This window comes from Mus pahari, chromosome 5 (genome assembly GCF_900095145.1).
Source record: "Mus pahari chromosome 5, PAHARI_EIJ_v1.1, whole genome shotgun sequence".
Taxonomy (NCBI): Eukaryota; Metazoa; Chordata; class Mammalia; order Rodentia; family Muridae; genus Mus; species Mus pahari.
The window spans coordinates 112,684,965-112,702,422 of NC_034594.1; the positions used below are offsets into that span (position 1 = coordinate 112,684,965).

At 41.1% G+C, this 17,458-nt stretch overlaps 1 protein-coding gene across 4 annotated transcripts in view; it reads right to left on the bottom strand.

Moving 5' to 3' along the window:
- Nek7 (NIMA related kinase 7) overlaps positions 1-17,458 on the bottom strand; it is a 127,591-nt gene that overhangs the window by 10,113 nt on the left and 100,020 nt on the right. For 3 of the 4 annotated variants that reach the window (XM_021197737.1, XM_029538719.1, XM_029538720.1), the window contains 2 exons: positions 8,471-8,565; positions 4,563-4,676 (listed from right to left, as the gene is read on the bottom strand). In XM_021197737.1, coding sequence (XP_021053396.1) covers positions 4,563-4,676; positions 8,471-8,565 — 209 coding nt within the window. The remainder of the gene's footprint in view (positions 1-4,562; positions 4,677-8,470; positions 8,566-17,458) is intronic. The other variant, XM_029538721.1, reaches the window with a different exon arrangement.

Consider the following 17,458-nt stretch of genomic DNA (forward strand, 5'->3'; position numbering starts at 1 on the left):
AGGAAGGAAGGAAGGAAGGAAGGAAGGAAGGAAGGAAGGAAGGAAGGAAGGAAGGAAGGAAGGAAAAGAAAAGGAGAGCACTCTGCCTTACTAAGAGGATCGAGATAAAAGCAAAGTGGCCTTTTTTGGTGAAAGCTTGCAGCTTATTTCCTACCAGTTCTGTGTGGCTACAATCCTCAGGTCCACATTTCAAGGGATAATTTTATGAGATGTGGTTCCAAAAAACTGTTTTCAATACAACCAACATTTCTTTCCCTGAGCTGAAGGTTCAAGAACTATCAAACTGAAGAACATTTATTAGAAAATGCAAGAGACTATAATCCGAATAGTGATTAATCGATTCTGATTCGTAAACTATAATTTAGTTTCTTCAGTTATAAAAAGCAATAACAAGACTTAACGAAGCCAGTAAGTTTTCTAATATATAACTAGTAAATTCACTCTGCATCTTATTTATATTGTAAATTTAACATCACTGAGCCGGGCCTGGTGTTACAGGCCTCTAATCCCGGCTACCTGAGGGTTTAAGTCAGGGGGTTCACCAGGTCAAAGGCAACTGGGTCTGCAATATGATTTTAAACTCAGCCTACACAACTTAGTGAGACTCTTTATCTCAATTAAAAATAGAAGAGGGCTGGGGGCATATCTCAATAGAGTGTTTGCCTAGCAGGCATGGGGCCCTGGGTTCAATACTTAGTGGTACCCAAACAAAATGACTAAGCAACATCTGCCATGAAATCAATGCACATCTACTGTTCTAACAACAGTCCACTTTCGTAAAAAAAAAAAAAAAAAAGAAAAGAAAAAAATATTAATTTAGCCATCTTTCTAAGGCTTCAGAGTTTAATATTGCTTTTCTACTCAAAGCATTGCTATTAAGTCTGCTAGGGCCAAGGTTACCTCGTTTTCATTTCATCTTTGAATGAACCCTTTATTTGATGTTCAGAACTTTTTTTTTTAACTATCTAGATATTCAAGCTATTTTTTTTCCTGCTATGTCTAAAGAGATGATTGACAGAACACATACATGACTTTGATGACTGCTCCATTGTTTCTTTAAGGAACTAAGCACAGGGACAAAGTGTATGTCATTTAGTCTACTGAATGCTCGGATGTTTCATAGTTGATGATGCTTATGTAAAAGAATGAGAAGAAAAACCCACATAAGTTAGATTATTTAGTGACAGAGAGCTACCGCATCTCCCAGCATGCTGTTGGGAAATCTTGTGGCTCACTAGACAATTCTTTTGAGAAGTTTCCATCATTCAATTATTATTGACTAGGCCATTAATTTTGTTTTTACATTTCTTCCTTTTAATACCACCTCCATTACTTCCTCATTTCCTCCATCAGTCCATCATTCAACTTTGAAAATCCGTCAGGCCTAGACAGAGCTGTGCCTGACACAGTAGAGATGAAGGCACATATTCCAAGAGCAGCTATCATGGGATATGACTGCCAAGGGGAGGGCAGAGCAGGGGAGGGGAGGGGAGGGGGGAGGGGAGGGGAGGGAGAGAAGCCAGGGAAAATGGTACAGAAGAAGGCCAGCTGGCAGAGGGGCAACAGCATCTTGCAAAACATGAAAGCTGATGGGCCTTCTAGCAGAACTCACACTAGCCATGGAGGGAAAGGAGATGTACCCACGACCACTACGTTTTTAAGTGGAGGTCAGACTGAGTAGGCACCTGACTTATGATTCCTAATAAATAGCAAATGTACAGAAAGTGCTTGCTTTGTCATGACCCATTCGACAGTAAACCGAGAGCAATCTAAGGTAACGTAACTGTTTGCAAGTATAGTAAGTCTCTACTCACATATGGCTGAGGCTGTTATGGGAAGAAAAAAAGACTAAGGAATACCAAATTTACATCAAACAAAATCATAAACAAAGGTCATAATATACATTTTTCTAAGAGCCACCACACATTGCTGAAATATTTCAATCTAGAACCTACATTAGGTATACATAAATATCATACTTCATAAGGAAAGGATTGATATATATACTTATATTTCCAAAGCATATTGCTTTGATTTTTAGTGTTAAACTATATTTATCTTGTAGGATATAACATGGGGAAAAAAATCCCATTTTTAAGCTCTTTAGCTCTTGAGTTTAATTTAAATTAAATTGTAATTAGAAGTCTTGTTATTTTTCTTACAACTCCTATTGCTGAGGCGGGCTGGCAAGTAACCCTGTCCTATGATGAAGTGCCCCTTGTGTTGGTACTATGATGAAGTGTTCCTTTTAAATCCTTTGTGGGCAGGAAACATAATAATGTATCAGTGCCTAAGTAAATCTGGAAAAACTCTCAACATAATCAAAGTCATCTGCTTTCCTTTTTCTCCTACAGAAGCCTACCATTTTAACTATTAAAGACACATAGATTGAGTCTCTAGGACAAGTTCAGTGTTAAAGCTGGCACTTACCTTCTCCTGGTTCCTAGACTCTGCTAGCCTAACAAACACCAATGTGGATTTTTAAACCATTAAAGAGCCTTTGTAATAAGCATTGAAGAGTTCTCTAATGTCATTATGGCGGCACTAAATCAGTTTAGGATTCTGTTGCTACCACAAATTTGGAATAATTATTTTATAAACAAATTTAGCTCCTCATTAAGAAGGGACACATTTATTAACAGCACCAGCATTTCAAAGTCTTGTAGAACTCTTCATTCCTGACCAGATTAAAGCAACTCTGTTATATAAAGTGCATGTTTTTCAAGTTTGCTCCTTAAGAATTATTTTCCGTGTTTACCAAGGCCTCCCATTTCATCAGGACATGACAAAGACTTTACCATGGCCAGCAACTGCACTGTCTCTTTTGGAAGGTATACCATATAACATGTTTCGCTTTATAGCTCTTTTTGGAACTGGTTAGGATACAGAGTGAAGTAAAAAGTGGAATCTATTTTCCTTTCCCAACTTGAAGACCTTCTATCTGGGCCAGACTTTGATATTTGCCCCTTGGCTGAGAAGCCGTGCATCCAACTTCACACTTAGCTGCAGTGAAGTAGCCCTGCAGGCAGGCGGACTTCAACGAACCACTAGTGGTATCATCATTAAAATCCTGCTGAAGGTCACCATGGTAACCGCCTGCTGAGGCTTCGCTGCTGCACTCGGCATCTCCTAATCAGCTACCATGTGAAATGCAAATTCAGACAGTCTGAAAATTAGTCAAGAAGAATAGCGGATGAGGATGCAGATACGTGAAATATTCATGTGCTTCACGGAGAAAAGAAGGCAGCCTGAATGACACAACAAAGAGCGGCGCCTGACATTCGCGCTATCGTTTTGCATCATTGTTCACACTCCACTGTATTTCCAGGCCTGGAGTTCTGAAGTTGGTTTTGTGAAAGGCCATATTTATATTCTATAGCCAAAATAGTAATTAAAAATGGCTAACAGAAGAGCATCAGCATCAAATAGAGATAATACTTTAAATTATCATCATTGCTTCCTAAGAGTATATTCTAATTATCTAAATACAATGCCAGGAATCAGAAATGTAGGCATCACTCATTATCAGTATCAAACTATTAGGTGAATATGTACTAATTAGATTCTGGGAACAAACATGATTTACATAGAGCAAAAAAAATCTTTAGAGATGTTTATTATTCAAGCTGTATGAGCTCAGGTTTCCTTGTGTAATACTAGAACCAGATGCTATTCATTTCACAACAGAAAGTATGACAAGATTATTTAATATGTGAACACTATAATTGTTCTCCATTTTTCTTTTGCGCCTTTCCATTTTCCTGGGGTAAAAATATCTGTTGCTCATGAGACGGAGATGTCCAAGACCGTGGTGCTTTCATAGGTAGGTCCCAGATGAGAAGTCCCAAATGAGCCCGTAAGCTCATCTTAGTTGACCCGGGACACTGCTAGTCTGCACGCCCCTCAAATAATCATGATATATTAGGATAAAATGGAAGGCACTGTTTAATGAAAAACCGGATGTTGGGGAAGTGCCAAAACAACTCATTCCAGTGCATTAGCAAGGCAAGCAAGGACTCGGATCTGAAAGCCTTTGAAAACTGCCAGTTCCATCCAATGTATTTTATAAACAGGTCTAGCACAGTAACCTTAAAACACTCGCCCAGAGGAATGTGGCTGAAGCAGTGAGGGGTGACAGATAGGACAGGAGAGAGGAGTGAGAAGGAAAAAGGCTCAGAGACAGGTGGCTGAGAGGTACACACTTCAGATTTGGGAAACACCAGGAGCAAAGGTTGACCAAAGTGAATTCTCATTGTTCTCTTGTCTGAGAGGTAGGGACTGAGGACACATGAGGCAGGGGGACCAGTGCTGGGTCAGAATGCTTGCCTTCAATGGGTTCACGTCAGGAAAGCCAACTAACTATGGTTCTCTCACGTGTTGCGTTGTGGCCCACTCCAAATCGTGAGCTGCAGAGTTAGTCTAACAGCAAGGCTCAGAAGATGTAAGGAATCAAAGCGCTCTTTCTGCCACCTGGGCATCCATCTGTGTTTCTGAGTAAAGTAAAATCCCTTAGTAAAATGCACTGACAAAATGAACCTTTGCATGGGCCGAAGAGTCCTCACCTCCTCCGAATAGTGATCTGACGGGAGAGGCGGGTAGTCACACTGCTCTATCTTCTTACACAGAGAGTACAAGTTCATCTTGTCGCCGTAGAAAGGACTCTGCAATGCAGCCATCTGCAAGACACTCCCAGTGAAACTGATGTACGTACAAAGTAACTCTAAAGGTGAGTTCATCAGGTACAGGACACTGAGATAGAAAATAATTACGAATACTTTGAATAAAGATTAGATGAGCATTTTGATTTTTATGATTACCCTTTTCTGAGCATTAAGTGTGAAAAATATTAATTTTATTTTTTGAAACATTTAAAATTCCTTAAGAGAAATGGCTAGCATAACTCATACAACATAAAATAATATTTTAAAAAATGGAAGAGAATGTGTGGGTGTACGCAGCCATATTTCATCACAAAACAGCTATTAAATGGTATGGCTCAACTATGTAATGGTCAAATAGAACATAAAGCTGGTGTCAATTGAACTGAATATATCAAGGACTTAGGGAACATAATGCATGTCATTTCATCATACATAGTATATTCTTTTAAAAAAAGATTATTTTATGAAAGAAAAGATTTTTTTTATATTGTAACTGATCCTTAAATAGTTTAAATGGTAACTGTTCTTTTAATAGTGTCTCAGAAACATTTAATATGTTTTAAAAAATCCGTAACTCCTAGATAGAATTCAAGGTATCCAAAGGTGATTTTTTTTTTTTTTTAATGCAGGGAAAAAACATGACTTAGAGGATGAACTACTTTAAAAGAGACATTACTGTATTTCAATGTATTTTAAGACATGGTTTCAACTTGACATTTAAAAGCACAAGCAGCTACTTGGTAAGCAAGGTTACAAACTAAAAATTCAATTTAAAATGTTCGCATCCTGTTCAAAACCTTCTCAGTCTCTGAGCCGCAGCAGCAGTAAGAATACAACATGGTGAGCCGGGCTGCCCCGGAGTCAGTCACCCTTTTCTCCATGTGCTAATAAGTTTGATTTTGGAAGGACAATGTGTACATTCCCCAGACAGGCAGAGTGTGTGTGAAACACGCTGGTCCATGCTGTGCTGCTCAGTGAGCGTCAGTGGGGACAGGACAAGCTGAAAATGGCTCTCATCTGTCTTCTGTGCTCCAGGCTGGGCTTTAACTCCTTCAGAGCCTCAGCCAGGAAGGGGACAGGATTAGAAAGCCCGGCTGGAAGGCAGCTTAACATGCAGTCTTACCTAACCCACATTTCATACAAAACCTACACACACTCTCACAGAAAAACCTTGGGGATAGATGTCCCACAAGACGACATAAAATAAATAACAATTTAAATGCCCTAAACACACAACACTGAGCAAGAATTTCTAACGGAGGACCCACCATCATAAGCAATGTTTACATTTAAAATGCACGGACACTATATGATAAAATCAAATGTTAAAAAAAAAATGCCACCTTAAATAATACACTGTCGTTATGAGCTCCCATCTTTCCACCTCCCTAAGACCTTAAGTAAATGTACATCCATTTTATATTATATGATAGGAGTTCATTATATTACTTTTGTCTCAATACTGCAGAGCGTTAAAAAAAAAATCTGAATGTCCCCTAAGGAGTTAAACAGGAATAGTATATTTTCATGCATCTCCTGCTCTGACAGATGAAAAATGTCAACTGTCCTGTTTTTATTTTCAAGCTTTTGCACTATTCATCTGGTTCATTAGTGCATCTCGGCGCTGCCCCTGACAGCTGCTCGCCCTCTCCTCCCAGCAGCTGAATTTTTCAGGCTAATTTGATCCTCCACACTGAGACGATCGCTAGAATGATTGACTCGCTCCCTGACCTCCAGGGTCTGACTTTCCTCATTAGTATTCTGGGGGTGTCGGAGGGACGAAAGCCCACTGTCTGTCTTTGGGCCTGGTGGCAGCTCTCCTTTTTTTTTGAACTGTAAGCCACCAACCTACAACCCTGTAAGGATGCGATTGCTGCACTGAACAATAAAGGAAATGTGTAAAACCTACTTTTCCATGTAAGGTCCATGTAGCAGAGCACAGCATCTTGATTTTAATTAGTAAAGTCTACTTTGTTGCATATCAATTAAAACCACACTCCTGGTTTCCTTTTTTTCAAAGGTTTCGGGAATATTTGAAAGTCTAATTTCCCCGAGTTTAAAGTACGTTCTGAAAAAGAGCTTCCTACACCTTCATTGTTAATGGTAATTTCTTGGTGGATTATGATAGAAAATACATCTATCTGATGCTACAGATAGTTCTGAAAAGCTAAATTACACCAAAAGGTAAATGAGGACATATGGAATATGAAGACAGATTAAATGTTTTGAAAAAGGTCCCAACTCTTGCAAGGGGGGAGGGGTTCAAGAAAATGCATTGAGATTGATCCTAACATGAACATGGGAAACATGTGAAAATAGCCAGACATGTGTTCCTCAAGAATGACCGTGGGAAGGGTCAAAGAAAGAACTCTTATTTTGGTGATCATACATAAAAATGGATCCTGCCTCTCTCAAAGGTAATTATACAATGTGGATAATTGTTTAAATTTTGATACTGAGATTGTTAGTCTTGAAAGAACCAATAAACTTCTTCCTCTAACACTAACTCAGCTCAGCTTTTCTCCTGTCAGTGCTAAATTTCATCTCATTTTTAGGAACTCATTTCCTACCCACTTTAAGCTGTTTAACGGGAGAATATTCCTTTGATTTCAAATTACGGTCTGAATTACTCTAATGCTACCTAGCCAGGTTAAAAATTTTTTTAAAAAACACACACACTCATGAAGTGATTTACTTAAAAAAAAAAAATATGGAGAAGCCAATTCTTATCAATATTGCCTACCCCCAAATCACCAGCAAAATCCAGAGATTACCAAACCTCCTGTCACACCATGGACACATTAGGAGGCACAAACAGTGTTGGCCCCTCATGGACACACAGCTGCACGTGCTCTGCTATGTCACTAATTCATAATATTTCACAGTCAAAACTGTGGTGAGTTCATGCCAGAGCTCCGTGAAGTCCCTTGAGCAGTCCTTAGTCATCAGAGAAAGCACACCACCAGAAAGGTCAGTTTTCCCTAAATGAAGAAATCTGAAATCGGCAAAACTACAAAAGGTCAACAGGCTTTTCACGAGGCACACGGAGGAGGAGCTACCTCCAAGTAAACGTGGCACACTCACACAGATGACACTGGACCAGGAAAACAAAACAGGCACACACTTTAGATTCCTCCTTGAAACACAGCAGCGGCTCCATGTGCTGTGCTTCTTCAGGAAGCCTTACTCAGATGCTCACTGGGTTTTAATTGGCATCACTAACTTGGGATACTGTCAGTGCCGTGGCTTTGGAGGATGCTGAAGACAGTTAACTAGGCACCCTTTCCTACAGCTACAAGACTGCATCTCAGTATTACTAGAGAACCCATCTATGGGACCCTAACCCTATGCTAAGAACAGGATGTGACCCTAAGTGGTAGCCTGCAAGGCTTAGCTATTTAGAAGCCATCCTTAAAGCTGGATTTCACGTGTACAAATGGGGAATAACATACTGATAAATAGACTTAAATATTTTTGTGTCTTAAATCTATGGCATTTTTCTCCTGCAATGCATAAAAAAATTCACCCATTTATCTCTCTCTCATATATGTGTGTGTGTGTGTACACATGATAAGCAGAACAACATCTTATTAAAACAAGAATTAAAAAATAAAGTTGTCAAAAATGTGAAAATATATTAGACAAAATATGTTGGTGCTTATAATAAGTCATTACCTGATGAATTAATTCACTTCAACAAAAGCAGACTACTAAATATCATCCAGAATAAAATAAATGTGAACTATAATATTGAATATATAATGTGAATGAAACTGTATCAACATACAGAATTCATCAACAGTGCCTACCTCATATAGCAGACAGCCAAGAGACCAGATGTCAGACTTGAAGTTGTATCCATTTTCATGTATTCTCTCTGGAGACATGTAGTAAGGTGTACCCACTGAAAAGACAAATCCAATAAAACTAGGACCATACAATGAAGATGTAGCTACTGGAAGAAATTAAACACTGATTTGAGGGGGGTAAAAGCAGGGTGGGGGGTGTTACATGGGAGGGGCTATAGTAGAGAATTGGAAGGGAAAAATAATATAATTGGTAATGGTATTTTAATTTTAAAGGCAAACAGAAAAATATTGAAAAATTAAATACAAAATTTTAAATTGAAAAAAATAGCAAAATGTTGTTAGACTCACCATTGAGAATACTTGGTTTATTTTACCTTACTGTTCAAAAGAGTACATTAATATCTATACTACAATAAAACAGTGTTGGGGGCTTAAACTCATTATTATCTCTCTGGATCAATCCAAGGAGAATTTAAGGACAATAACTAAGGAGAAAATGAAAAAATAAAAAAATTCTGAGAAAGTTATGCAAAGGACTCACATGGGATTTTGCTCTTTTCAGTATGGCTTCTCTATCTCAAATAACTGAACATAATACTATTTTAGGTTAAATATTAGGTAAGATCCATGAAAAGTACACAGAAACACTACATGCTCAGCCAGCTTCTACAAACGCAGCCCTGAGGACACAGTCCTGGCTCCTGACACACGGGATCTAACTGCTGAAGCTGTGCTTAGTCACTGTGGAGGGAGGAGAGGGACTGTCACAAGCCAGATGATGGGCTAGCCTAAGTACAGGGCCTTAGCACCCATGCCAAAGGACCCTAACTCCTGCCCTTACAGAGACTTTTAAGGATCATCTGGATACTTGTTGGTTTTAAAGTACATTTTCTTTCTACTCTTTTGTGGCTATATTTTCAAAATGCTAACATTATTTTTAAGAAAACAAAATCATGTATATTACACTTCATAGAGTAAAAAAATTAAGTGACTTTCAAAATAAATACCTTTACTTTCAAATATCTCCCTATTAAGTCACCATTATTAGCTTGCAGCTCTTTAGTAAACAGCAAATCAAGGTTTGCACTTGGTGTTCATGAATCTTATTTACCATAGGCAACCTGCAATAACAGTACACCACTGCTCATAGAGAAAGGATATTTTCTAGTTGTTCTATTACTTAAAAAAAAAAAACAAACTAGGTATTTGGTATAAATCTTAAAGAGATAATTCATAGTACTATAAAGGGAACTTCAATAGAAACACTATTAAAAGTCACACCGATAATCCAAGCACCTCCCTTGGAAGCATTAGTCAGTAACAGAATAAAGTTATGTCCTAATGCCTGTGTGTGGTACCTCAACTGTGCTGAGCGTGGCTGCTGTTTTACCTAGAACGGAATCCATTTTCAGTAAATGGATAGTCCTTACCAGTGTGGACCTAAGAGTCAAGAGTCAATCACATACAGAAGGGAACAAGTGAAGCTGACGAAGCTAGAAGATCAAACTTTAAAGGAAATCTGAACTACTCCGAGATAAAAATAAGAGGAAAACCTTAGGAACTCTAAGAAATCAGTTAATTGTAGCTTATACCTTGAAGGCAAGTTTGCATATTTCAGTAGTGTCAGAGAAAGGAGTTGTTCAGGGTGTGTGTGTGGGGTGTGTGGGGGGGTGGGGTGGGGGGGTAATGTACTTCAAAGTGTCATTATTGTGGGAAATCAAGTCAAGCCTGTAGCGTCCGTCCGCAGCTCAGACCACCTCCTCATAGTTTGCATAAGCAACCCCAATTACTGGCTAGATGTACACACTTCCTCTGCTAAAGGAAGGCTGGTGGGTGTAGTTGCAATAATGAGATAGCTCCTCACAGGCTTCTGGAAACAGGACATAAAGTGAGAGACTGGCGAGGAGGGATGCAAGAGAGGCTTCCTGGAAACCACAGGGGGCGGCTGGAAACACCAAGCTGGAAGGTTCAGAGTTTAAGGAAAGCAAAGGTAATTTTAACCAGGAGCTCTGGGAAGCCTGCTGATACATTAGGGGTTTGATATGAGTGTGAAAGATTGATGACAGGGAAGAGGATGAGCAAATGCTAACACTTTACAGAGATTAGCCTCAGCCTAGCATAACACCTTCAAGGCAACACCAGCCCGGCTCACCGACAGCACCAGTGAAGGATGCACACTTTAAATGATGACGATTTAGTGGAGAGGAACATTGTCTGTAGCACTGCTGCTGAGGGTCAGCGTGATGTTACAGACCCGGCACAATGGTTTTAAATGTAAATGCTGGTTCACAGTGAGCACCTTCCAACTGTTTCTGCATGTTTTATTGCAAAGGCTTCCTGAGAATACATTACAGCACAGACCCAAGCATGCTACCCACCTCCTCCACAGCACACTTCCAACAGTCAGCAGAGAAGTTTGCATTCCGCACTACTGGCAAATGGGCCTATGTATAACCCCTGGTGACCAGAGGCCTGAGAGAGAGCCTCTGGATGGAGCCTTTCTCCGACATGTTCCCTAATGTGCCCCCTCTGCTCTGGACCCACCTGGACTGCAGGCTGAGCTGAGCAAAGATGTCCTGCCCCATCACATCACAGACATCCTTACTCTCTTTCAAAACAGACAGAACTATGCTTTTAAAGGGCATAGGAACATTTGCAGTGCATTTAAATGTACTGCTGTGTTTTCAACATTTCAACTTAGTGGAGACATAATTATTTCCTAAAATCTTTTCTTTAAACTCCATAGCAGCTGCTTTTTTTTTTTTTAATGACTGTTGCCTGAAGAATGTTGTGACTTTTTAAACATCTATACAAAGAAAGAGAATCATGGAGTGAGAGGACCAGATACTAGAGCAATCAGGCAGACTGTGACATATGGAGGCACCCAAGGCAGTGTGATGCACAACTCGACTTATCTTCCAAGAATGTATGGTTATGGGCAAGATGAGAATGCATTCTGCAAGGCGAGATGCTTATGCCATTTCAACCTCCTGACATGAGCAACAGAGGGCCGGTAGGGGAAGGATAATTTTTGTTTTTTTGTTTTTCAAATGAAAAGGCTTGGCTTCAGAAGAAAACTGCCAACAACTGAAAATGTTACCTGACCTTTCTTTAATCTACACTAATAGTGTATCATGACAATCTTTCAACTGTAAAAATGAAACCCTTTCCTGACACGAGCTGACCTAGCTGTGTGAGGAGTGTCGTATATGGTACATACTTCATAAAAAGTAAATACTCCTTAAAATTTACTCTGAATAAAGTGACTAGTTGTTTAGAACTTCCACAATAAGCTCAAGGATGTCAGCGGATCCTGCTGTCAAGTTGCTATCCTGGACACTGTAACTAATGTGGGGACATTTCTTTAGAATGAGCCATAATGTAGAATGGTTTCAGTCGGTTAGCTAAGACACTTAGCACTTTAATCTGCACAGACTTGGACAAAGAGAAAACCTAGCATAAGGAAATTCACGTTATTATATGATCGGATGCTGGATTCTGTCTTTGTGCTTTTAATCAAGGAAGCAACAAAGAACTGGTCAAAAGCTGGGGATGTGTTTCATGCTTTGCCTCTAGCTATATTCTCTTCTTTTCACTCACTTATCTAGTGTGCGTGTGCGTGTGTGTGTGTGTGCGTGTACGTGTGTGTGTGTGTGTGTGTGCGCGTGTGTGTGTGTGTATGTGTGTGTGTGTGTGTGTGCGTATGTGTGTGCACATGTGGAAATCGGAGGACAACTTGAAGGAACTCATTCTCTCCTTCCACCATGTTGAGTCTTGGGACTGAAGTCAGACAGCCAGGCATGGCTGCAAGCACGCTTACCCACTGAGATATTTGGCCTGGTCCTCCTTGGCCTACTTTTATTCATTTTCCTTAACTATGAGAACGGAGAGCGTGTAAAGTGAGCTATCTCTAAGACATGGGTTAGAAACTGTTTAAAAATCCATATGGAAATTAGATGATAAAAAACGCGATATGGTGCTTTTTAAGAGCTGTTCTTTAGGTCAGCCAAATGAGACTGTTCTAAGAGAAATAAGCCGATTCAGCCCAGAAAGGTTGCTTCTTTTTCTCAGAGTCAGAGTGAACTGCAGAAGAGAATGCCTTGATCAGTCCTTGCTAGGAAAGCTAAAAGACATAAGTCAACTTAACTGTAGTTTGATTTAAATACACAAATGAGAGACAAAGCGTTCATTTCCTTGTTTCTTTCTCCCTTGTACTTATGAGTCAGCCAGAAATGCTGCTGGCAGACAGAATGGAAAGAGACCAAATTTATTTCATTATTAGAGTATAATCTGAGGTCAACCTGGGATGTCTAGATCATTATTTCTTCTGTAAAAGACATTCAGAAAATAAAATCTGTCATCAGCCAGGCATTCTTGATGACACTTCAGACACCACGGAAGGAAGGCTCAGTGGATTTCACTGCTTCTCTGTTCTGGACACTGCACTGTGTGTCCAGGATCCACAAAGTCACTGTGTGTGTCATCTGACTGGCTTAGCAGTCAGGTGCTACCTGTGGTGCACACTGTTCTAGGTCTGAGAGACAGGAATAAACAGAGCAGATCCTCAAAGCTGTGGGCCCACAGTAGCGCCACACAGGGCTTGTTCCAAGGGGCTGTCTGAGATGCCGTACTTCAATCAGTAAAGAGGCCTGCCTGGTCAGGCAAGTTGCCAAGCTCAGAAGGCTCACCCTGGCAGCCTGGAATTCAAGTCCATTTAGCAGACAGTTACCTCATTAAACTGATGGCTGTGAACCGTAACTGAAAATGTTTATACCTCCCCAAACCACAAAAGCAGAGAAACGGGCAGGAAAAGCTAGAAATGCAGAGGGCTGCACATGCAAATTGTACTATGATACAGTACTGTGCTTGTTTTAACTAAAACACTTGTTATGGTGGCTGAGAGGTTAAATGTGCAGAGCTTAAAACAGATAATAGCTTCTTCACAGAGCAATTACTTAAGTCGAGAAAGGACTGAAAGTTAAAAATAAACCAGTGGAGGTGGCCTCGAGGACTGGAGGAACATATGCTGCCTCTACACCCCACACTGCCCCACACAATTTGAGGGCACTGCAAAGATGGACTCCTGGAGAGGAGCCAGGAAAGGTGTGGGGACAACAAGTGCGTGGCCACAGGTGGCACCTGGCACCAGACAGGAACCTGTGCTAATGCCTTCTTCAGAGACACTCATTTTCTGAGCTGAAATCAGAGGGTGCCTCACACTTGGAAACAGTGTGGGGAACACGAATGGTAAACTCCAGAGACTCCAGTGTGAAATTCCCTCATCTAGCCTGAACACAAGCATGCATCTACTCTGCCCATAGCATCACAGAACCAGAGAGATGCCCGTCTCCCTTTGAAAGATAAACACGACTTCAGGCTGTCTTATGACACAACAGCAACACAGTTTCTCCCCAGGGGGTTCAAGTTTTTGTCTGGCATGGACACCAATATTGGTACAGTTAAGTTAGATTTAAAAATCCATCTCATTTTAGGATACAGAACAAATGCCTGCACCAACTACTCAAGAAAATCACGCAGAAAATTCCTCTCCATCTTTCTTCTCCTCGGGTCATTATGAAGGCACACACAACCCCATGCAAACGTCAGTGCACCCTACTGATCTGTGCTCTCACCACAGCAGACCAGCAGAGTCCTCTGGGTGTGTATTTGTAAGTACACTTCCTTAAGCAGCGGATAACCACCTCAACTACATATACTGGAACATGCAGTGTGGTGAGATCTATATCTTGGGTTAATTTTCCAATCTGGGCTTTTCTCCTGTTGCCCCCCCCCCCACCTTTCCTCCATCCCAGAGCATGAGAGTGTAAGACCCTGAGAAACATATCTGCCGATGAAGTGAGATGAAGTGTGAAGGTCCCTGTGAGAAGGCCCCTGTAGCCTGAATATCAACTTTTGGGAATAACTTCTTACATATCACAAACCTGTCTCATTACCCCCGTCCTCCCCCCAAAAGAAAAGAAAAGGAAAAAAAAAAAAGGAAGAAAAAACACTCCATTTCAATAATTAAGTTAAGACTATTAAACCATTCTTCCACCAAAAGCACTATCATTTACAATGGATGGACGGACAGACAGACAGACAGAGTGCTGGTGTGTGCTCCCTCTACCTGATGTTACACTTGTTTGCATTATGCATCAGGCAAAGGGTACATTGCAGATGTAAAGTTACGAGTTATAATACAGAGTACCCTAGATAAGCACCCCCCCCCCCAAAGGCACCAGAGAACAGGAGAGATGCCAAGTGTGAGAAAGGCTCATATCATGGCCAAGGAATAGGTTCTGTTTCTAGAAGGTGGGAATGGCCTTTAACCAATAGGCAGTTAAGAAAAGGGGATCACAGATGTAACAATACCAAAAAGCTGAGTTCTGCCAGGAACCCTAAGAAGACATAAAACAGATGGTGACCTACAGCCTGCAGGAGCCTTGCAGGAGACGTCAAGGTAGCTCACCGAGATGAGCCTGCGCTCGGGATCTATGAAACTGCAATATAATACAGTTCTACTGTTTGATCCCACTACGTTTGTTTGTGGTGGTCTCTGAAGGCAGCTACAGGAAAGGTACTACTGTGATGAGGATTCCTGCTTTCTGTGGCAGAGCGAGAACTTAATTCTATGTGCCAAGGACACACTACAAGATCCACAGGAGATGCTGAGGGGCACAGCAAATCATAAACGTGTGTGATGTCTGAGAGCTCAATCCATCATTCTGTGAAGGTTTTCTTGGTTTGGTTTGGTTTGGTTTGGTTTGGGTGCGGAGAATGGGAGGTGGGAGCGTAGGAGAGGCTAATGTGCTCACTTTTGGAAGAATAATACTTGTTATAGAAAAACTATTATTTTCCCTAACTCACACGAGCTTCTGCTTGGCCATCCCTGACATGAATCTAAGTAATTATCCGTATTTCCCAAGTGGGTGTACTGAAGGGAGGCTGAAAACAGTTAAGAGATCAGATCATGTGACGTTTAGTCCAGGCTTCTTAAAGCTTGATGAGTAAAAATGTTTATTTTAGCTGTGTAGATTGCTCAAACACAGTGATTAGCATAAGGGATAATGGAAGATGCACTGATCCAGAGAGCCATCTCCAGGGTCAGTTACTCAGGGGAGCCACCAGCAAACTTCTATGCTCAGGGTATCCTAGTTTAGAAAGATGAAAATTCCTTAAGGCCACACATGACTCCCACTTCATTTACAACTACTCCCATTAAAAAAAAAATCATTATGGGTTGTTTGGAATAGCTACAGCGATGCCACGAAAAGAAATACTGCACAAATATAAGATGAAACGAGGCATTTTTCCTTTATCTCTGAGCATTGTTCCTGGGCTCTTCATCATCATGCAATCCCCAATCCAAATGCTGAACTGAAGACAATACAGGATAGGGGCTGCTCTGTGTGTGTGTGTGTGTGTGTGTGTGTGTGTGTGTGTGTGTGTTGGGGGGAGGGAAGTAGTACCCAAAGACCAAGTGTAGACTTCAAAGTACTCTGGGGTGACAAGAGATATAAAATGTTTTAATGCAAAACTATATTTTATTCTTCAACATAAATTCACCTACACCAACACTTTTAGTTCAGCCCACCCTTTTATACAAAACCTGTCCAGAGCCCCAGCTCCCAGCTTTGTTTTAATTTTTCCTAATTCTTGAAGGGGCCTGGGCAACCAGGACTGAGAGAAAGCCAACTATGTTCCATGGTAGATTCACAGGCAATGCCACAGCAGACTAGGTTAGGTAATTCCAGGTCGAACAGACAGTCAGAAAACCATAAAATGTGCAAGAAAAATGTCACTACGTGCTGTTAAAATGGGAAAGTAAATCTCTGTGAGAATTAAGTCCAAACAAGGAAACCAAAGACCTATGCGCCACCCTCTGAACAGACCCATCCTGCCCTTTTGAATTTTTCTCAAAATCAGAATGGACACACTCGTGAGTCTCTACAGACTGTTGAGATGCCTTTTGTGTGTCACCACCCACCTGCAGCAGCAGCACAGGGAGTACCACACAGGGCTGAGTTATGTTTGACCAGCTGCTCAGAGTAGGCCGGAGAAGGTGGTCAAGTGGGAGAATGGGAATCAAAGTGTGAATGAGGTAAGTATAAACTCCAGAGATCTGGACGCAGGGTTTATAAACTGCAGGCCAGGCAATTCATCAATGAGTTGTGAAATCAATGCACCAGCTTGCAATCAGCATCGTTTCAATTGAAATAAAACAGAACAAGGTCAGAACACTCCCGCCGTTTGTAGTACAAAACATGGCTACATGCAATTTGTGCTTCAGCATACGCGATTCCAGTCCCATGGGATCACGATTTGTTTGGGAGTTACCCTTAAGAAATCTGAAAGCCACTGACCTAGTCAATCAGAAAGCTGGATCAAGAAAGAGCTGTTCTCTTCACCATAAATGTTTAAGGATGTGGATAGACAGCAGGTTTCCCAACAACTGTTACATCTGTGAGGTTGACAAACAATATGAAAGAAAACGAGGCAAACCACAGGGACAAACAGTCTTCCTAGATACAGAGCCCTCGCCATATCAATGGCCAAGCACAAAAGTCAAAGTCCTAAATTAACCTATGAAACAGAGGGGTGACAGAAGAAGATAACCCGGAGAAGAGTCCACACCGCAGATCACGGCAGATATCAACCATCTTCCTGGTCCACAGGCATGCTATGCTGCTGGCACACGGCAAAACTGAAATCAGCTGCGTAGACAACTCCAGACATGCATGACCAGAAAGCAGCTGAAGCACACTCATGGGTGCTATCTTCAACTCAGAGCATGCTGCTCTGTTCATTAAAATCTTGTAAAAACTTGCCTGGGCAGAACAGTAGGATTCACAACAATGTGAATCCCTCCTAAATCTGGCCCCGCCCCTCCCTTCCCCTGCTCCAGCAAACTGGAGCTCACCTAGACCTCCTTGAGAGGCTGAGCAGTCACTGCTCAGGTTGTGTGACAGTAACCTCTTTCTGATCCTT